Raw genomic sequence first — 21,729 nt, 5'->3', positions numbered from 1 at the left:
TATGGGTTTCCTGAAGCTGTAAAATCATAGTGATGCCCCTTGTTCACGTGCCACAGAATTATTTGAAAGGATGGAAAGGTTGTGATTCATGAATGTCAGGGCCAGATTCAGTGTCTGAAATAATTTTGGTCACAGATGAAGGCTCATTAGAAGCGTATGAATCTCATAACAATATATAATACGTATATTGATCGAAAAAATAACAATATATAATATAATTAAAAGGCTTGTGAATCTAGTTTGGCAATTGGCATTACAGATCTCGTTTGGCAATTGGCATCAAATTATGATTAAAAAATGCTTCATCACAAGCTGCATTCCCAGAGTTTATGTGTATTACCATTAAGGACTCAATTCGAAGAACGCGAAGAGATTAACGTTAAGGAGTCAATTTTAAACACTGTATTTCTTTTCCTACTTGTTGAGTTCCACGCATTCTCGTAATTATTAGTTTGATCCTGGTCCTACACTCCTACTAGTACTCCACGTCTCACCATGGCAATCGCTAATAATTGGGCTGAGATTACAGGTCACAGCGTCCTTTCACAGCCCAATGGCCTGATAGCGTGCGGGCCCACTTGGAGTGGTCGAGGCAAAGGCCGGCGTACTGGCCTAGTAGTCGCGTACGTAGAGCCGAGCGAGCGTTGCGGGTGCGGGGTGCGGCTCACCGTGCACCACGCCGAGCCGACGGACGACGAACCCGATGCCGCCCCACCGTGCCGGAGGGGCCGCAGGCGGCGGTGACACGAGCGCGTTCTTCGCGGCGACACTAGTGCTCTGGGCTGTGTCTGTGGGGTTCGAGATCGGCGTGCGGGGGCGACGCGAGCTTGCGCCCGTGGCCGCCGGCTTCGCCTTCTTCCAGGCCGCCAACGCCGCGGTCCGCGGCTCGGTCTCCCGCGACCCGCTCTTCGTCAACACCGCCGTATCGCTCCTCCACTCCTCCCTCACCTCCGTGTCCGGTACAGATTTCCCCCCTTGCCTCCCCCAACCCCCAGCCTTGGTACCTTTTAGTTTTGGTGCTCGGTATGCGTCGACTGCAAGGAAACATACGATTAGTTCGATTCCAGCTTCAGACGAGTTTGGGAAATAGAAGCGCACAGAAAATTAACAATAGACAAAGCAGGTGATACATAACGTCTGAGTTCCTTGCTGGGGGACCGGGAGCAGCGTTGATTTAATTACTGTTGGTTTTGTCACTTGCTGCTTCCATGGTGGCAATGTCGTTTGTCTGGTGTGAGCTTGGCTTGGTTGAAGTTGTGCGAGAATACTGAAATTCCGTATTGGCGCAGGATTGTCCAACAGTAGCTTGTTATCGTGGTTCAGAACAACGGCGTTACAGGCAAATGCGCTGCCAAGTTTGGTCAAAAGTATTGATGAACCGATCGAATATATGCTCCTTTAAGCTGTATCACATTCTATTGTCTACTCTAGTACTCTTAAATTTGGGGCTGGCGGAGCAAAGAACTAATGTGCGAAGATACTAATAACAATGCATATGGGGCTTGTTAACAGACATCTATTGTCTACTCTAGTACTCTTAAATTTGGGGTTGGCGGAGCAAAGAACTAATGTGCAAAGATACTAATAACAATTCATATGGGGCTTGTTAACAGACAGGCACTTTCCACTAACACTTCTTAAGACATTCTTATAATGTGCAAGCTTTAAAGATGTTATACAAAGCACCATCAGTTACATCATGTCTTTAAATCTTAGGCTTGTTCATATGCTCTATTGCATTAGCTCATCTTTGAATTGATGCCATTGCCCTTGCAGTTATCTTTGTTCTTGTCCATCAATGGCGTAATAAGGGCCTTGAGAACATGTTTGAGCATGAAGAACTATTTGGTGGCAGTTGGATTGGAGCATATTCTGCTCTGTGCTTTTCTTGTGGCTACTTTGCCTATGATCAACTGGACATGCTCCGTTACCGACTGTACAGTGGATGGATTCCTGGAATTCTCATGCATCACTTGATCCTACTCATTTGCTTTACACTAGCTCTGTATAGGAATGTCACAATCAACTACCTAATTCTCTCCCTTGTATGCGAGGTACATCTATCTCTTTTCATTCTGGGGATGCATTCACTTTTCATGCTTGAAATAAAATTATGTCTTCTCTTTTATCATCTTTTTCAAGCATTGACTTTTTTACTCACTTTTCATTGAAGAAACACATGCACAGCAAAAGGGAATGCTTGGCATAGAATTTTTTGAGCCATTGACCCTAGTCTGCTTTTGAGTCTCCAGACTGGCAACTATTGTAATTTTGTCACAAAGTATAACCTTAGCCAGTACATAGTTGTGTGCACCAGTTTTAACCCCAACTCTGTTTCAATGAACCTGAAATACAAGTTATATGCATTCTCCCTCTATATGGTTGCCCAGATGATTATATGACTATAGGACATTTCACTTTACCCTGCAATGTACACCCAATCAGCTGTGCAGACGTCGATCTAGACCAAGCCCTCTCACCCTTCAACGGTCACAGAGGGACCTTCCCTTGCAAGTATTTGGGCCTGCAGCTACACATCAGAGCATTGCAAAAAATACACGTGCAACCTCTCATAGACCGTATTGGCCAAAGGTTACCTAAATGGAAAGGAAGATGGCTTAACAAAGCGGGACGTCTCACTCTTGTAACATCTGTCCTCTCCTCCATGCCAACCTACCACCTCACTGTGTTTCCTCTAGCTGCCTGGGCTAAGAAAAAGATTGACAAAATCAGAAGATCGTTCCTATGGAAGGGGGAGGAGAACGCCAATGGTGGACACTGCCTGGTTAACTGGCCAACTGTTACCAGGCCAAAAGATCTGGGTGGTTTAGGTGTCATCGACCTTGATAGATTTGGGAGAGCCCTCCGGTTACGTTGGCTTTGGCAGGAATGGATGGACGACCACAAGCCTTGGAACGGCTACGAGCTTCCATGCTCTGATGATGACCGTCTCCTCTTCAACTCCTCAATCGTTATAACTTTGGGGGATGGTGCAAAGACGAGTTTTTGGCACCAAAACTGGCTCGATGGACACGCGCCTAGGTACTTAGCACCAAACTTGTTTTGCCTAGTTTCAAGGAAAAACCGAACGGTGAAACAAGAGCTCCGGAACAACAATTGGATACGCAAACTACAGAGGAAAATCACCTCCGCTGTCCACATTGAGGAGTTCGTGTCCCTTTGGATACGAATACAAGATGTGCACTTGCAGCAAGGCGCCCAGGACACCATCACCTGGCGGTGGACCGGTGACGGGAAATACTCCACCCGCTCGGCCTACAGGATACAGTTCAGAGGCTCGCTCGCCTCATTCAGCACAGACTTGATCTGGAGTGCGCATGTGGAGAACAAATGCAAGATTTTTGCCTGGATCTTAGTGCAAGATAAAATTCTAACGGCACAAAACCTACAGAGGAGAGGGTGGCCACACCATCAACAATGTGTGCTCTGCAATGGCCCTTTAGAGACCGGCCTCCACCTATGCTTATGTTGCCCCTTCGCGAAGGGGGTTTGGAATCATATCCTATCGTGGGAGAACTTCCCTCAGATCCAGCAGCAACCCCAGGTGCAACCCACCGATATCAGATCATGGTGGGAAGAGGTGACGACGAAAGTGCCAAGATCAGAACGTAGGAGGCTGAACGGGGCACTAATCTACACCTTCTGGAATGTTTGGAAAGAAAGAAATAGGAGAATCTTCGACAACAAGATACATACAGTGCTGCAGGTGGCATCAAAGATAAAGGATGATATAGAGCAAAGGAAGAGAGCAATCGATTATGGGTAGCAGATGACCCCTCTCCGGCGGGCCGGGTGGTTTACACGCTTCAGGGGGGGGGGGGGGGGGGGGGGAAGGGGAGGTTCTTTTCCTTTCCTCGACTAAATTAGGTTGTACATAAACTATCTTTTCCCACTTAATTGAAAGGCAGAGCTCCTGCCATTGCGTTCAAAAAAAAAAAAAAATAAGATGGTTGCCCCGTTCCAAAATGTAGTTGTTTTAGTTTTGTACTAAGTCAAACTTCCGTAACTTTGACTAAGTTCATATAAACCTGCACTAACATCTACAACATCAAATTATTTTCACTAAATCTACCATGAGGTATGTCTTGATAGTGCATTTATTTTTGGTATTGTATATATTAATACATTTTTCTCGAAACTTGATCAAAGTTAGAGAAGTTTGACTTAAGATAAAATTAAAATGACCTAGTGACCTACATTTCAGAACGGGGGGAGTAACTATTTTGCCTGCCCACTTAGGCTTTCGACCACTGGCCTTCGTAGTTGCATCTTCGTTTTGACTATAGCGCTTTTATTGAGATTGAATTGGTGGCATGTGTGAATACATCTTAGACCCCTTTTTTTGGCAACTTAGTTGAATTAATACAGGCTCTTTCTTCATTTTGCTGCAAGAGAATTTTGATGTGTTCAACTGTTCATTCATGTATATAAATAAAGTTCTCAAAGAAAAAGTAGTCAATCTCATCTTCCACTGTGAACAATTGATGCCTTTGCTTGATAACTATTTTATTAGGGTTCCCCGTAGTTGTTGTGATTTATCTAAATTACTAAGTTGTGTTCGTAGAGCAGAAAACTGACAAAATTTATGATTGCAGCTGCACTCCATATTTTTGCATGTAAGGAAAGTGAGGCGGATGGTTGGATTTCGGGATTTCAACAGAACAGTGGTGAAGCTGGAATGGGTACTCAACTGGACTACCTTTGTGACAGCAAGGGTGATAGGCCATATCTTGATTACTTATAAGCTCATCGCTGATGCCCACAAATTTGGGAAGGGCATTGAGCTTCCTCTAGCTCTTCTTGGTATGGCAGGAATGAATCTGCTCAACATATTTCTAGGGCTCGATCTACTTAAAGCATTCGCACGAGAAAGAAATCAGCAGAACCATCAGGATTGAATGCACCTTTCTTGATGGCGGTGTACTCTAAATTTTGAGAAGGTTGTAGTTCCGTTCTTATAGGGACAGAGATATGTTTAAGTCTTAATTAGCAACTACACTGGAGGCTATTTATGTATGCATTCTTTATGTATACCAACACGTGCTAATGCTAAGATGTCTACAGAAAGGGTTGTTGCCAGTATGTGCATCCATGTAGGTATGATATTACTGTTCACTAGAAGAATGCAGGGGGTACCTGGATGCCGGATTTACATACATTTTGCAATTAGAAAGAAGAGTAGTGTATCAAACCCTTTGGTCCCAACTCTCAAACCTCATCTAAAGTAAACCCCGAAGCAACTTGTGGATTGGCCCTGTGAGGCTACAATGCTCTTATTTATCTTTATAATATTTGATAATTTCTTGTTGCAAAGCAAATATTGTGTTTTTTGTTTATATGCATTGGCTCTACTGTATTACAGTTACTGAAGGAAGTAAGTACTGCCCCCCCCCCTTTTTTTTTGCGAGCAAGTACTGCCCCATTTTCTTGCCTTAAACCTGGACTGATTCATTCTGACGTGTTTTGGGTGGACCAACAAAGGTAAGCAGACCTGCATTCTGTATTGTACTAGTGGATTGGCGCGCGATTCCGCGCGCTCGCGCGGTAGCACGTTCAGAGGTTATACAGGTCTATTGAAATATATTACAGGGATAAGTATTTTATAGTAGGAAAGCTATACACGGTAGCTGATCTCTAAGCCGGTGTACACAAATAGTTGTCTTCGGTGGTAGTAGCGCTGTCGATGTGTGGTGGTGCTGGTGAAGGTCTGGTGATAGGCGATGCATGATGATGCTGATGTACATCATTCTTCTGTTGCATTCATCCAATCCCAGCGGTTGCCTGCTAGGCTCGGCGTTTCTGTCTGCAGTCTGGTTGAGATGTATTTTTGCTGAAAGCATAGGCATCCATTGTTTCTGAATACGTGAGGTAGCGGTAGTAGATGGGACATATAGCTGGATGTTAGAAGCGTACCTTGTTGGTTTCGTAGTATCCATGCAGCTTTTGCACGTTTTTGTGGTAGTAGTCTATGGTAAGGGTTAGTTCGTCCAGTGGATCGCATAGTTCCTGTGACTGTGGTATATGAGCTGCTGCCTGTCTAAACTCGGTTGGAAGAGATGAGATTAACTGGTGTGTGAGGTCGGCATTAGTTTTGACCAGATGGTTGGGGCGATGACTTGAGGCCCCTGGCTGTCATCCTACCCATCCAGGAAACCAATGAGCAGCGCCTATACATGACGAATACCACACAACAGCAATTAAGTTCATATGACAGTCTCAGGATAACATGTAAGAAAGGCAAATGAAGAGGATAACTCACCCAAAGGATGAACTGAACTTGGAAGGTGTTCTCTACAGGATTGAGAAAGTGTTGCTCCTAGATCAGCAAGGGAGCCCAACCTAGAAATATAGACATATCATAATTGGATTGGAAAATAGCATGGAGATCTAAACAGTAGAATTGTTTTGTTGTGTGATGAAGTCGATAAATACAGGATAATACCTCTGAAGGCCATTTAAGGTTTGGGTGGTTCAGTAAATAAAGTTTGTGCGGAGCACTCTAAAAATAAATGCTTCAGGGTGGTAAGGTGTAGAAATAACACATTAAAATGAAAAAGGGAAATTCCATATAGAAAACAGGGGAAAAACAAGTATGAACCTGTCAGTCATTTTTCCTTTGAAGGTCATTATAATACCGAATGGGTGCTATACTGCAATTTCATTTTTTAAAAGAAGGGACTAATAGACAATACATCCATGTGTAGAGTAAAAAATATTTGTAATTATAATCATCAGGACTAACAATAGGCAAGCACATCTATATCTGCGTTATGTAAATATGCCATGTCAATAAGCTGCAACAAATCAGTTAATATTTGGTCAACTGAACATGTGGATGTGGGAAGCTAATCAGTCACCTAACTTGGAAGGCTTAGCAGCATGCTTCCTATTGTCCCGCTGACCATGTATATATTTGATTGTCAAATAAACAGAAGGATAAATAGATGGAATATTGATTAAACTAAGCTGAAGACATTTGCACAATCTGAGCTGCTAAACTCTTCTACATCTACCCCATGATGTTTAAAAAGCTAGTTATCTTTCTATTGTACTGAAGCTTTCTTCATTTACAGTTATAAAATAATAGTCTACTAATCATGTATGTGCTTATTTATGGGATCAGAGGTCAATAAATCTTAATAATTTGAATGTGCTCATCTACAATTGCCCCCAAGTAGCCACAATACAGCTGTAATTTTCTTATATGTAATTTATTTAGTGTCAATGTTAGAATAGACTTCATACTTTACCTGAGTAAGATAGATCTTTAGACAGTATATTGCTAAAAAAGATGGGAAATTTCAGCAGATATAATGGGAAATTTACAAGCAGCAGCTGCTTTTCGTATAGTGAACTGTGAGAATTTTGGCTGCAGCAGTGTTGCTTTTAAGAACACCCGAACAAGCCGAGTAATAATGCATAGTGGTAGTATCTTGCCTGGGAACGTACTATATTGGTAAGCATAAATGGTTGATAGAACTACATGAAAATAGGCATTGCAATAGAAATACACGTGGAATTTGGGTAGCATAAATGAATGGTAGAAGTACAAGAATGTAGCTGTAGATTTTCTATAGTCCTCTTATCTTCTTCTATGAGTAGTAGCTGACCATGCCTTGAAATTACATAGGTCATAATGCACAGCAAAAGAGTTGTCAACGCATTTGTTGAGACCACTATGTTTGGAGTCATCCATGGCTGAAATTACCTCTTTGGCCAAGTATCTATGACTAAGATTGGTTTGGCAAGTGTTACTGTGCTGTATTAAAAGCCCTGTACATGGTACTGATTTTTTGCTTCCAACATTTCCAAAGGAAGTGTAGCCTAAATGTTGAGTAAAAACCATTGCACCAGAACTATGCAACTCGGTTTGGATGGTGCTAAGTGAGCTGAAAGCACAACTCATATGTCAAACGAGCTGTAGCCTGAATGCTATAAGGTATACTAAACTGGGTATCTTTGATGATGAAACACATGGTTTACCACTGTGCATATAGAGCAGGGAGAGGTGAATTTTACAATCCTATGACATAAAGGCTACGAATCTGACAAAGAGAACCACACTGTAATTTTAATTCTAGTGTACTTTGAGCTCACTCTATTCCTCTTTGTTGTACCAAGCATTCGATGAGGTGATATGAAAATGTCAATGAAAACTAAGGTACCTATTATCAGAAAACTAAACATTCTTAAGATTTAGTTGGGATTAATCCAGTCCTTTTCATAGAAAAATAGTTTTGGAGCAAAGAAGATTTGATTTGAACATAATTTGTGCGGTTGTGCTATTATATGTGATATGGTTAAGCCATGGCACAACCTTCAACTGGACTCTAGGACGGAAGGCTTACTGAAATAAGACAAGCAGTATACAGATGATGCTAAGTAGCATCAAATTTAAGAATTATACAGATTGGAAATTCTCACCTTGAATTCTTCGGAAGTGAGCTTTGAGATTTATACAAATTGGAAATTGTCACCTCCAATATGGACACGATATGTGTTATCAGAGGAAAGTGGCTGCAGAATGTCCAAAAAAGCTAACTGTTCTATCTGTACCAAATGGCAAAAAAATAAGATCATAAAAAGCGAGGCCATAAAAAATAGCTACGAGCAGGAGAAAGCTCTCAGTTATATTACGACAGGCAGATGGAATTCCAAGAATTGAGAAGGAAAGAAAAAAATATGGCACACTGATTAACCATTCGGGAACAATAACTGCATAGAAATTATCTTGTATTGATAAAGCCCAGGGGCATAGCACTGGTCTTCATCAACTGATAAAGCCCAACTCAGACAAGAAATGATCAGTCCCGTGCAGCAATACATGTGTAACAAAACAGTGCATTGAACCGTGAGGAGGTGTGGGTCAAAAACCAAAGGACAGAGCAAGACGTAGGATCTGAAAGAATATTTTACCTCCTTCTCATGAGCAGCACCAGCTAGTAACTTTCCATCCAAAGAGAAGTGACAGCAAATAAACAATCTTGTTGTCACCCGTACGGTTGGTACCAACTTTATTCAAAGAAATGCCTAAAGAATTAAAAGTGGGGTCATGTGAGTCGTTGATAGTGGCCAGGGTGGTAAACCGTAAGGTACTTCCCTTCATGATAGAAATTTGTTAAATTACCCTTACACGTACACCTTCTAACAATTTTCGTGTGTAAGCACATTTATTCTGAGGCTATAACACCTAGGGCCTGTTTGGAACGCAGGAATTTCACAGGAATTGCGTAGGAATTTTACAGGAATCAGTTCATTTTCACAGGAAAAAATCCCGCGTTCCAAACAGGCCCTTACCATTTACGCATTCCGGATTGAGCTATGAAGACCCTTATTCACAGGAAAAAATCCCGCGTTCCCAGCCTTGATTGTCGTCGTCTGAGGTGTCCATTGAGGAATTGTTAGAAGTGTCTGCACAGATGTAAACATGTTGTGAGGCTGATGATGTTGATAAGTAAACGGCTAAGGTTGTGCAAATTAAATTTAGAGATTAGGCTTTTGTAGAGTAGGCCAATAATAGGGTTATAAGTCGCCTCCTGCATAGGGATAAGTACATATGGAATGTGTGGTCACTGGAAGTGTGAACGACATCAGAAGAGTTGCAATACTGCTGAGCAATAAGTTACAGAGGCAGTAATGCGCAAGCCTAAAGCACTAAAGTCATCGTTTTTTTAGAGGTTACCATAGCAGTAAGGCAGAACCTTAAATTGCTATTCTCATCGCTTTTTTAAAAGGTACCATTAGAACATGACTCCTTAAAACACATTAGAACCATTCTTAGGCTCCTCAATCTTGGTACCAACCAGATCAAGAAGGTCCCTTTGAGGGTTGTTTATGGATATCTATTTCATGCAACCACGTAATATTTCAAGCAAATGGAAGGTCATAACAAAATAAGAAAAACTGTGTAGAAGTGAAAAAGCAGGTGTGTCACTAATCACTTTCTGGAGAGCTGATTTTTTCACAAGGGCTTGACATGTTATTAACGATGTCATTCTAGCTTGCGCCGAAAGCATAAAACCTGATGATCTCAAGAACGGAGAATTCGTAACAAGGCCATGTGACGCTGACAGGAACTCTACGAAATAAGAGCCTGTGAAGAATTATAATGGAGAGAAGCACATACCTTTCATTTCTGGATTTTTCACTTCGTTGTTGCGAAATCCTCCACCAGACCACCAACAACTTATTTTCATAAGCTGGAACCCGAGTTTGCTTTAGCCCCAAATGAGAAAACATAGTGATACAGGCATGGAAAAATTCTGAGGCGCATCACTGTATAGGAACAAACTAAGATTAGTTATAACTGATTATTTGTCTAAATTATGGCGCCAGTGCAGAGTTCTGAACATTTCGAGTTTCAGCACCGAATTTAAAAACTAATCCAGCAAACATATGCATCCCTTCTGGACTAACTTGTATACATGCATACAATTTAGGCATAGATTTCTTTGATCTATACTTGTTAAAATATGTTTTGCCAGACATCCAAATATGTTTCGTTTGACGCTGCAATGGCTTATGAGATTCCAAGTCTGCATTAATGCCTTTTCTGTATGCACTGGAAATGTAAAAACAATATCCATTAAAAAAAACTCAACTGGTCAATTCCTGAATATTGTTTGTTGTGTTGGAAAAAATGAAATAGCTAAGAACTGATTAATCATTGGTTTTGATTATGTGAACGGTACTCTATGAAGCATGTGCAGTGACTTTAGGACGCCCATTCAACCAGAAAAACACACCCAGTGCATAGAAATAGATATAAATTTGCATCACCAGAAAGAAGAATAAGTCGAGGCTGCAGAGCCCTAAAATTGCATTGCTAAATTAGCAGTTCATACAGAACTGTTTGGTTGCAGAAGGATTGGCTAATTATTTAAGTAGTAACAATTTATTTTAGGCTCAAAGTCGACTGGAAAGCATGTAATTGCGTAACTCAAACTTAAACAATTGGTCTAACCATTTGAGGTCGTCTGATGAACTAAGTATGGACTAACACTTTATTGCGTAACAAGCAAAGTATTGCATCAATAATCCAACATATGTAGTACAAAATCCACACCGGTGCGTAGTGGAATCCTAAGCCAGGATAGTAACGTGAAGAGAGGCAGAGGAAGACCGAAGTTGACTTGGGTAGAGGCAATAAAAGGAGACTTGAAAGGATGAAATATACCCAAAGACTTAGCCTTAGATAGGAGTGCTTGGAAAACAACTATTCACGTGCCTAAACCTTGATTGCTTCTGCTGGGTTTCAACTCTAGCCTACCCCAACTTGTTTGGGATTTAAAGGCTTTGTTGTTGTTGTTGTTGTTGAAAGATCACTTTGCAACATAAAAGGGAGAATAATGCTTTGCTAATGCCATGGATCCGCAGAGACGGAACAAAGAGATCTATTTTCATTACATGGCAACCAAAGCATGGACATATTAGCAATTCAGACACATGATTCATAGGAAACATCTGTCAGGTCAGGAAAGACCATAGAAGAATGGTAGCAGGACAAGACCAAAACTACTAACCATGTGAGAGAAACACCAAGTTAGGACATTGCGGCAGAATTCAGCAAGACAATTGTCACTTTTAAGAACATTGTGCTTCCTCTGGGATACTAAGCCACTATTTTTTTCCCTGTAGCTTTACATTCAGGACTTCTAATAAAAAAATGCATTGAAGCTAGAATTGCAGACACAAAAATTAACATATCCTAGATAGTATTAGTATGCTAAGCAGATGGTCCTTTTTTATAGCGGGAAAAGGATTTTTTTTAGCCTGATAGTCGTACTTCTATTTGTGGTTAACAATGATCAAATAATGAGCCTAATTTCATTTGAAGCACTGTGGTTTGAATAGCTAATGAGCAGACCCTAGCAAATTTACAACATTACTTTTTAAAATCTCACAAAGTAGTCAAACAACATCCTATTCTGGTAACATAAGGTAACTTAGATCAATATAAGGAATCAAAACAGAACCCTTTTTTTTCTAACCAGGAAAACAGCAGGGGAAGCCCCCACTGTTAGATGACATGAGACTGAATTTTTTGTACTTAGTATGAACACCATGCATTGAAAAGAAGCATTCCTTACTACAAATGAGGCATTAAGCAAGTTGCCAACCTGTAAATCAATCACCTTGTGCTTGCCGTCCCTAGCACAGTTTTCTCCGCGGACACCTTTTAGTCTGCACTGTTTTCATCTGACATCATATTTTAAAGGGAGGAGGGTCAGTCGAAAATGATAAAAAAGAAAAAGTAGCAGACTATCAGAAAAATTGGTTTCAAAAGGCTCTGAACCAATTAATCGCAGGAACTATCCTATCATAATGTGTTACAATGGGACAACATGAAAAATTCACAGTACTGTGTATGGTATAAAAGTCCCCAAATAAGTGCAATAGCTATTTAACATTCAGCAATAAATGGGCATATTTACAAAGGCTCAACACATATATGTATACTTGCAGCAACAGTGCTTTGCAAAGGAAGCAGATTCAGCACAACCTGTGCACACATAAAAAAACAATTACATAAATTAGGCGGAACACATAAAATTAGTCAGAACAAATAAAATCATGTATTAACTGGTGCTAGAACAGATGGAGCCAGGTCGATGCTCTACGCTATTCATTTTAGGTCTTATTCGGTTGCACATCGCATAGTGCAATAAAAAAAGTGTACATGAACTGCCTCAATGTGAAATCAAAGTTTCAAAATTCATAAACTTGGGAACACACCTACAATCAAAAGTTGGCAGATATTTAGATATATCGGGAACAAAAAATGAATTTGAAATAAAAGCAGAAGAATTGAATAGTCGATTTTATACACCATAGTCAGGCAAAAATTGCACCTACACAAGATCCACTACAGACCATTAGCAGACTGACTAACTGTACAGAATTTGTTGTGAGACCAATAATTCAATGACCACATTACTTGTTAACAGTCCAATGCTGAGGATCCGAGCGGTCGCGTCGCCAGGAGCAGCTCGCGGTCGTCAAGCACAGGGAGTTAGGGTTTCGTGGAGCACATGCGGACCAGCGGGAGCAGTCAGCGCCGTGGGGAAGCCACGCCGGCAGCCACCGGTGGTGCCTGCTAGCGTAGTGCCATGGTGGGGACGGCTGCCGCCGGGGTCCACGCGCGCCGCCGTGCACCAAACCGGCTGCGCCGTCGCCCAGGCAGCGCGCCGTGCGGCTCTCCTCTCCCTCTCCCCCGGCGTCGCGGCATGCCTGCCGGGCCCCAGCACCGTCGGGAGCGGCCTAGGCGCCGTGGTGCGGGAAGACGTCGGGGTCGGGAAGAGAAACATCGGGAAGAGTATGGGCCGAGGACGGAAGAAGCTGGAATCCTGACTATGATTCTGTAGAGAAGCTAGGAGGGAACGGTCGTAACACAAGAAATCTGTGGAGAAGCTGGAGAAAGCCCACAGTGTAATCCGAAGCCGATTCTAGAAAATTCTTGCTGGGGGCCTGGGCCGTCGGATCGGGAGATCTAACGGTCAAAAAAATTTCTGCCGATGTGGACACGGCTTCTATCTCAGGAGCTAATGGGTTTTGTAACATAAAAGGGAGAATAATGCTTTGCTAATGCCATGGATCCGCAGAGACGGAACAAAGAGATCTATTTTCATTACATGGCAACCAAAGCATGGACATATTAGCAATTCAGACACATGATTCATAGGAAACATCTGTCAGCTCAGGAAAGACCATAGAAGAATGGTAGCAGGACAAGACCAAAACTACTAACCATGTGAGAGAAACACCAAGTTAGGACATTGCGGCAGAATTCAGCAAGACAATTGTCACTTTTAAGAACATTGTGCTTCCTCTGGGATACTAAGCCACTATTTTTTTTCCCTGAAGCTTTACATTCAGGACAACTTCTAATAAAAAAATGCATTGAAGCTAGAATTGCAGACACTAAAATTAACATATCCTAGATAGTATTAGTATGCTAAGCAGATGGTCCTTTTTTATAGCGGGAAAAGGAATTTTTTAGCCTGATAGTCGTACTTCTATTTGTGGTTAACAATGATCAAATAATGAGCCTAATTTCATTTGAAGCACTGTGGTTTGAATAGCTAATGAGCAGACCCTAGCAAATTTACAACATTACTTTCTAAAATCTCACAAAGGCGCATACATAGGTGCTGATTTGGGTACAGGACACTGCAGAAATGCGATGGTCGCAGCCAGAACGCACAGCACAGGTCGGAGACTGCAGACTACGGAGGTTCTAAATGGAGGATTGCCCTCAGGCAAGGAGAGGAGACCAAGCAGCACGGTGCAGCAGGAGCCAAATCGGTTACCAAACTGCAATCCACCAAAATAAAATACAGATTCACCAAATCAAATGTAGATCGACCAAATCAATCTAAAAACGCATCAATTAAAAGCATAAATGAGATGAACACACCCGCCCCGCGCCACAGCGCTGTTCGGCCGTTCCGCCTCCTCAAACCACCACATGGTCGGCCCTGCCAGGGAGAGGTCCAGGAGGATGGCTCTTTCCACCCGTATGTCGGGGCCTAGAGGAAAAGGCGGAGCGAGGGGAGGTGAAGCGAGCGGGCCTCACGGGGCCAAGCTCGTTCGCTGCACGGCGCCGACATCGGACTGGGGAGAGGGGATCTGGAGGAGGAGGCATGGGAGGAAGTAGGAGAAGAAGACGGTGACGTACCGGCAGATGCAACCGCCGATCTGAGCCGCCGCCGCTAGGGTTTCGTCGAGCGCACGCGGACCGCCGGGAGGAGGCAACGCTGGGGGCACCCACGCCAGCGGCCAGCCGCCGTCGGGGCCCGATCGCGCCGCGCCGTGGCTGGGGACAACGACGGCCGGTGGCCACGCACGGCGCCGTGCCGCAGGCCGGGAGCACCGTCGCGCCCCGCCAGCGCCTGGAGCAGTGAGCCGGCAGTGCTGGCACAGCCAGCACGCCGGGGGAGGAGGAGGGCGGCCGCTGCCGCGGCCCGCTCGCGCAGGTGGCCGTTGCCCTAGCCGCGTTGGGAGAGGTCGGGAGAGAGAGAGCGAAGAGGAGAGAGTGGAGGGGGAGAGAAGAAGCGTCGGAAGGAGAAGCAGAAGCTGGGTATATATTTGTTTCGCTGGATTCGGACGAGAAGCCGGAGAAGCTGAATAGAAGCAGAAGAATTGTAGGAGAAGCACGTGCAGCCGCTTCCCATCAAATCCGCTCCAAGCGATCTGGACCGTCCATCACAAGATCTAACGTGTGCGAAGATCTGGGGCGACGTGGAGGGTGGCTCCGGTCGAGGAGCTGGCCATCTTTTTGGCTTTTAAATATGGATCTTATGCTATTTTCATTTTGACGTGTCTTTTGTTGGCCCACAGCGAAAAAAAAAATTCAAAATAAAGGTTCCACCGGGATTCGAACCCAGGTCGCCAGATTCAAAGTCTGAAGTGCTAACCACTACACTATGGAACCACTTGTTGAGACTGATGTGCTGATCGTGATATTTATCTCTATCATGGAGAACCAGCACATGGAACGAAACCCAATTTCCATTGGTCCGAAACCATTTGCTCTAGACGGAACAGAATGGAACACGGGAATATCCGACGAATTCCTTGTAATTCTGTTGCACACGAAACGGCGTGATGCACCGCTATGAAATAAATCCATCTTTTTTTGCGAAGGGAAGGAAAATAAATCTAACTTACAGCAACATTGCCACAGCGGGCTTTTTACTTGGTGAAAAGTTTTCCTTCAAAATAGATCTTCAAGGTTCAGAACCTCAGATACAAAAATATACTAGCAGTGAAAGTTGAAATTTCGTAGCAAGATCCAATTCATCTACTTAGAGAGAAACGAAAAGAGCACGATGCTACCTGCTCCATACATGATAACCGTCACTAACAGACAGTAGAATGCAGTCCTTGCAACTCAGCACATGCCTCAAGGCTGGAGGGACAGAACAGAACACTTTTTGCCTGACGCGTGTGTCTCACCGATCGACCGGCGCCATCAGTTCGTTGCACGCCTGACGACGCCCAACGCGTCTCCGGCCGTACGTGCGGCCGGAGACCGCAGGAGCCGCACACACTGGCTCCTGGGCTCCCTGGCCTCGGACGGCGCGGCGCGGCCATAGATTGGATTCTCGGCGACGTGGCCTCCTGGCAACCCATCCCGCACAGGCGCACCCTATCCTCCGCCTCGCCGCTAGCCAGTCGCCAATCGACACCTCCAGTTGGCGCCACTCCAGCTTCACGCTGCCCGCGCCTGTGACCCCCATTCATTCATAAGAACGGGACACGCGGCCTCGGAGCCAGTAGGCAAAGGAGCCCACGACCACGCAGCCCGCAGCCGCGCGCTCGCCTACGACTACGAGTACACAGCTTCGATCCTCAGCGCGCGCGAGTGGCTGCTGCGCATTCCTCTCTTTCTCTGTGTTTGTGTTCGTGGGCACATATGGCGCAGTCCATGCTCATGTCGACCAGCGTCAACGGCGGCCGCGCGCTGCCGTCGCTGCAGGCCGGCCGGCCGGCGCCATACCCGCGGCTACCGCTGCCGTCGTCGTCGGGCTACAGGCACTCCAAGTCCGTCTCCGTGAAGACCCTCGCCCTGTTCGGCAAATCCAAGGTCAAGACCGCGCCGTCGAAGAAGGTCCGTGGACCGTGGCTATCTAGCAGCACGTACACTATTGGTGCTGTGCCGTGTGCATGCTGTGTCCACGCACGCATGCTCCTAGTTTTATTCTGTTGTTCCTCTGTCATGTACTCATGTGTATGTGTATATGATGGTGTCAATCCTTTGTTGTACAGGCTGCTGCGCCCAAGCCCGAGCCGAAGGTCGAGGATGGTATCTTCGGCACGTCCGGCGGGATCGGTTTCACCAAGGAGAACGAGCTGTTCGTCGGCCGTGTCGCCATGCTTGGCTTTGCCGTGAGTATATTTAGAAGACACTGACGCCCATGTTTTGCAGCTGCATCTGGATGGAGTGTATTCATGCACGCTTAGGAAGTAGTAGAAAAAAATGTTCTTATATACTCTCCGTATTTAAATATATATGACGTTTAGAATAAGCTAGTTAGCTTTATTAGCTAATTAGCATGTCTTAAACATTACATTTAAAAATGGAGAGAGTATATCTTTTAGAGTTAACAGAGGCGATATCTTTCATATTGACCAAAATAATTAGAGTAGTGCACACCATCCATCTATGGTATTGTATTAGAAAAAAAACAATATATAGCTTTGGCAATAAAGCATAGCCATTCAATTTTTGTGATAGCTACTACTGCTGCCGTAGCAGGATACGGTGGTAGCTGTTACGAACGGAAGCATGACCACGTTCCACGTTTTGGGGTTCCCACGTTATAAAATAACACTCAAGTTCCCGTTCTCGTTTCCTCATGGGAACATGGCTGCTAAGTAGCAGCTGAGTTTCAGCTCTAGATGAAAATTCAGTAGGGAAAAAGAGGAGTGATGGGTGGAAGAAAATCGCTAACGGTCAAAATAAAAGATTTACTCACTTAATTTGAACCCAAAATAAATTACTCAATTACTCCTGCTAGTTAGCAGTCTCCCAAAATAAATAAATTATAGATTGTCTAATTCATGCATTATCTTGTTATGGACAGCTACTCGTGTATGTATTATGGAGTATTGTCAGTTGAAACGAGGATTTATTGACACTAGTCTTGAACATGCATGGCAGGCATCGCTACTTGGAGAGGCCATCACCGGGAAAGGCATCCTTGCCCAGCTGAACCTGGAGACGGGCATCCCCATCTATGAGGCGGAGCCCCTGCTCCTCTTCTTCATCCTCTTCACCCTCCTTGGCGCCATCGGCGCTCTCGGGGACCGTGGTAGGTTCGTCGACGAGGACGTCACCGGCCTGGACAAGGCCGTCATCCAACCCGGCAAGGGCTTCCGCGGCGCCCTCGGCCTCAGCGAGGGAGGTAAAAAAGAAAAAGAAAAAAGAACTGCTCACGACACTTTCGCATGCAGCTATCTCTTGATCGTTGATTTGAACATTTTTTTTATTTAATGGTGGTGCCTGCGGTGCATGCGATGCAGGGCCGCTGTTTGGGTTCACCAAGTCGAACGAGCTGTTCGTGGGGCGGCTAGCGCAGCTGGGCGTGGCCTTCTCCATCATCGGCGAGATCATCACGGGGAAGGGCGCGCTGGCGCAGCTCAACATCGAGACGGGGGTGCCCATCAACGAGATCGAGCCGCTCGTCATCTTCAACGTCCTCTTCTTCTTCGTCGCCGCCATCAACCCCGGCAACGGCAGGTTCATCATCGGCGAAGGCGAAGAAGAGTAGGCTGATCGATGTTGGCCTCGAACATGATGAGTGATGAGTAGTGTGCGCTTGGGTTACCTGTGATTGATCGATCAGTGCGTGTGCGTACGTGCTTTGTTGTGTATTAGTAAGCGTGATGAGACCTCGAAAGGTAGGGTGTCGTGTTGGGTTGTCTTGTAGAAACAAGAGCTTATGTTAGCTAATATGCAATGCTTGCAAGAAAGTGTTATTCTAGCTTGAGATGCATGGATGGAGGGAGCACATGTTCTCCTAGACTAGATCTTGTTTAGTTCGAGAGATCACCGGCCAACCATCGGTATAAATCACACTGACCTTCGGTACTGAACTGCATTTCTCTTAGGCGCTCTCTTCTGTAACTCTACTCCATTTCCGTTTGGGCCTGTTTGTTTAGACTTTTTGGGAGCTTTTGATCTTAGCTTTTGGACTTTCAAAAAAAAAAAAAAACTCACGGAAGCTAAAAGCCTGGAGCTCACTACAGCGAGCTTTTGACTTATGAGAGTTGTTTAACTTTTAGAAAATATAAAAACTAGTAATCTAAAAGTGATCGAAAGCTCAAGGCCTAACTTTTGCCGGGCAAGGTGATTATGGCTAACGACGAAGTTCAGATATAAATGGGCCCACCCACTTGTGTGTGTATGGACTGGTAGGCCGGGAGCCCGGGAGTGTGATTTGAGCCCAAAGCAATAGCTAGGATGACAACTTTTGAGATCCCACATCACACGGGCCTTGGGCCTAATATCTGATCGCCTAACCTTTAAGCCCAATTAGTAGTACAAGTAGCCCTATCCTAATTCCTGGAGTATACTCCTAGTACTGCGGTATTACGGTTACAGGTAAACCACCGAAACGGCGGAACGCCATGCAATTGCCATCTCCATTCCTGTACTGGTACTGTGCCAGCCATCGACCCGACACAGGCACATGGACCGTTCGTTACCTGTCTGGCACGGCACATACCCACGTAAGCGTGCGCACTAGGCTCATTTCCTCGTCGGCAAGACGACGCATCTACGGAACGCATAATAGGCACCAACGGTCTCCTTCACCGGCTCCACGAGTCAGTGAGTTCTTGCAGCTTAGTGCTGCAAATCATCATGGACTCCTATCTATGAGGAAGAACTAGTCATAGCACAGCTCAAAGTGGGCTCTGTAGAGTCTAGACCAGGCTGCCAAAAGGAGGGGCCCTGCTGAATTAATCATGCCATGCATAAGCTGAGCACAAGATCGAGATGCAAACCACAGCCCACGCATTACATGCTATTCTGCCCTTGTTTATTGATGCAACCAAAGATGGTGATTGGTGAGGAAAGGAGCTGCTGCAGTCTCAGATAGAATCAGACCCCGATGATTTGATGGATCTTTTTTTTAATTATTAAGCCCAGGGACGGATAAATTAGGCAAAAGCAAGCAAGTGGGATTTGGAGAGCTACTCGTATAGAAACACCCACCAAACTGTTGCTTCGCTGTTTGCATTGGTTGTTGCTGGCTTTCGACGGGCCGCCAAATTAATTGAAATGGGGGTTTCTTTGCATAGATCGTCCCACGCCACACGCCACACGCCAAATTAAAAGGGTGTCTTCTTTTCCCCCCAGGTTGGTTAAGGGACTGCTTGCTCCAATTAGCTACTCCCAGCTGCGAGATTATGCATGGGAACATATACCAAACGTACCCATGGGATTGGCTCTTCCCTTCCAATATTCTTCGGATGGATTTCAGCTAGCTCTTCGATTTGAGGGGGGGTTGGGAATCTCGTTCGAGTCCACCATGCAATTCGTCTTCAGTAACTGAGGTGTCGTGGAGGGTTCGGAAAGGCAGCACAAAGGACGACGACTGGAAGAGTGGTCCTGAGTTCCTCGCATCTTTTTAACTGTTTTGTAGGATGATCCGTTAACTCTCTCGCTCGCTCTCGATGGAACTGGAGAGGCTAGCTAGCGCTGGTGTCGAAAACGGCACCGTCATGGCCCCGTTCGCTGGTCTAAAATTTGGCTGAAACTGGCTGAAAACACTGTTCCTACTGAATTGTTGTGAGAAAAAAATACTGTTCTGACTAAAAAAAAGAAGCCGAACAAGCTATTTTTAAGACAAGCGAACGGTGCAATCGTAATCGTACTTACTATACATGGATGGATGGATGGATACGCGAGTTGTTTCCGCCGGGCGGGCCCCGGCATCACATGGGATGGGCCGCAACAATGCTGGCGCATGCACGAAACAATCAAGCCTTGAAACAGTCTCTCTCGACTAGTCAAGGTAAGAGCAGTACTCATCATGTGTATATAATCAGCCCGTGATCTGACAGGAAATTCGCACGGTGGGCCGGCCTTTCGGATTCCGAATGAATCTCGCTTTACGCCGACGTACGCGTGCGTTGGTGGGGTGGCCTTTCCAGGTCAGAGAAAATGTACGACCGTACTATAATATATGACGGCGAGATCAAAAGCCGAACCCAATTTCTATTTCGGCGATCAGCGGGCCGGGACGACTGATGAAAAAGGTTTGATTAATTAGACACGTATACGTACGCAAAAGTATCAGTTCAGACAGACGACCATCGGTCGGTACGCGTCAGCAACCTGTGCGTGCGTGTGCCGTGCTTAAACACTGACCGCTACGGCTTTGTACCGATTGCATGTGGCCCCGTACGTCGTCATGTGTGCTGCGTTGCGTTAATCTTGGATTATCCCAAAAGATTTGGCCGCTCCTCCGCGCTGGGGACGGGACGAATCCGCGGCGACGTACGTGACCGGGGCAGGAGGGCATGTAATGAGGCAGCTGTAGCCATGCGGATCCGGCCATGCGCCACGTCGGCAGCGTGCTGCATCAGGTTGGTCGTCGCAGGCTACCTGCTGGGTGCTGGCGCTTTCTCGCCTGTCGCTTGCGTGCGTCCCGGGCGGTCCCGCCGGGCCACATGGCGGCCCGGAGTTGCTGCCTTCACCGCGAAGAACCTCTGAAAATAAAGGATCGAAATGAAATGCAGGTGCCGATTTGATCCTACTATTCCCTCCACTTGTGCCCGCGTCTTTGGTGTTTCAACATTCAGCGTTCAACCCATGACCTGGTTTGGTTATTAACTACTCCAGGTGTAGTTTTCTTTTACTTTAACAATTTTACTTGATGATATATAGGCCCCTTTTGGCACGGCTCATCCAAAACAGCTTTAACGGCGAAGCCAAAGCCGGTGAAGCCAGAAAAACTGGCTTTTCTCGACTTCTAGTTCATTTTAACCCCAGCTTACAAAACGGCTTCACGCTACAGTGCCTCAATTTACGCAAAATAGATGAAGCCGAAGCCGGCATAAGCCGTGCCAAAGAGGCCCATAGTGTCGATGTGAAATATGGCCGACCAGTAAATATTTATAGTTTTACCGTACGTTGTGATCGGATGTGGCCTAGCACGCGATGACACAGGATTTATACTGGTTCAGGCAACGTGC

The 21,729-nt window shown here is 45.1% G+C and overlaps 2 protein-coding genes, 1 long non-coding RNA gene and 1 other non-coding gene across 16 annotated transcripts; 2 read left to right on the top strand and 2 right to left on the bottom strand.

Annotated features, from left to right (window-relative positions):
- Window positions 1-578: 578 nt before the first annotated feature.
- On the top strand, window positions 579-5,101 carry LOC136453651 (uncharacterized). Its single transcript, XM_066454210.1, has 3 exons — window positions 579-959; window positions 1,777-2,054; window positions 4,617-5,101. Exons 1-3 carry the CDS (start codon window positions 704-706, stop codon window positions 4,917-4,919), a joined length of 837 nt encoding a protein of 278 aa, XP_066310307.1. The 5' UTR covers window positions 579-703; the 3' UTR covers window positions 4,920-5,101.
- Window positions 5,102-5,573: 472 nt separating this feature from the next.
- On the bottom strand, window positions 5,574-15,074 carry LOC136450817 (uncharacterized). 13 transcript variants are annotated; one of them, XR_010758438.1, is made up of 9 exons: window positions 14,699-15,074; window positions 12,141-12,523; window positions 10,148-10,296; window positions 9,319-9,432; window positions 8,938-9,051; window positions 8,446-8,795; window positions 6,281-6,360; window positions 5,935-6,188; window positions 5,574-5,851 (listed from the first exon to the last, which is right to left on the bottom strand). It is a non-coding gene; the product is annotated as an uncharacterized lncRNA (long non-coding RNA). The 13 variants fall into 13 exon arrangements; XR_010758437.1 differs by having other exon boundaries at window positions 8,446-8,571; XR_010758445.1 differs by having other exon boundaries at window positions 8,446-9,051; window positions 12,111-12,219; window positions 12,456-12,523.
- Window positions 15,075-15,382: 308 nt separating this feature from the next.
- On the bottom strand, window positions 15,383-15,454 carry TRNAQ-UUG (transfer RNA glutamine (anticodon UUG)). The gene has a single exon. It is a non-coding gene; the product is annotated as a tRNA-Gln (tRNA).
- An 839-nt stretch (window positions 15,455-16,293) lies between these two features.
- On the top strand, window positions 16,294-18,509 carry LOC136453650 (photosystem II 22 kDa protein 1, chloroplastic-like). The gene is made up of 4 exons (XM_066454209.1): window positions 16,294-16,633; window positions 16,792-16,911; window positions 17,687-17,930; window positions 18,049-18,509. The coding sequence occupies exons 1-4, from the start codon at window positions 16,439-16,441 to the stop codon at window positions 18,294-18,296; spliced, it is 807 nt and encodes a 268-aa protein (XP_066310306.1). The 5' UTR covers window positions 16,294-16,438; the 3' UTR covers window positions 18,297-18,509.
- Window positions 18,510-21,729: the final 3,220 nt, after the last annotated feature.

This window comes from Miscanthus floridulus, chromosome 5, assembly GCF_019320115.1.
Source record: "Miscanthus floridulus cultivar M001 chromosome 5, ASM1932011v1, whole genome shotgun sequence".
Lineage (NCBI taxonomy): Eukaryota > Viridiplantae > Streptophyta > Magnoliopsida > Poales > Poaceae > Miscanthus > Miscanthus floridulus.
This window is presented reverse-complemented; position numbering and strand designations above follow the sequence as displayed.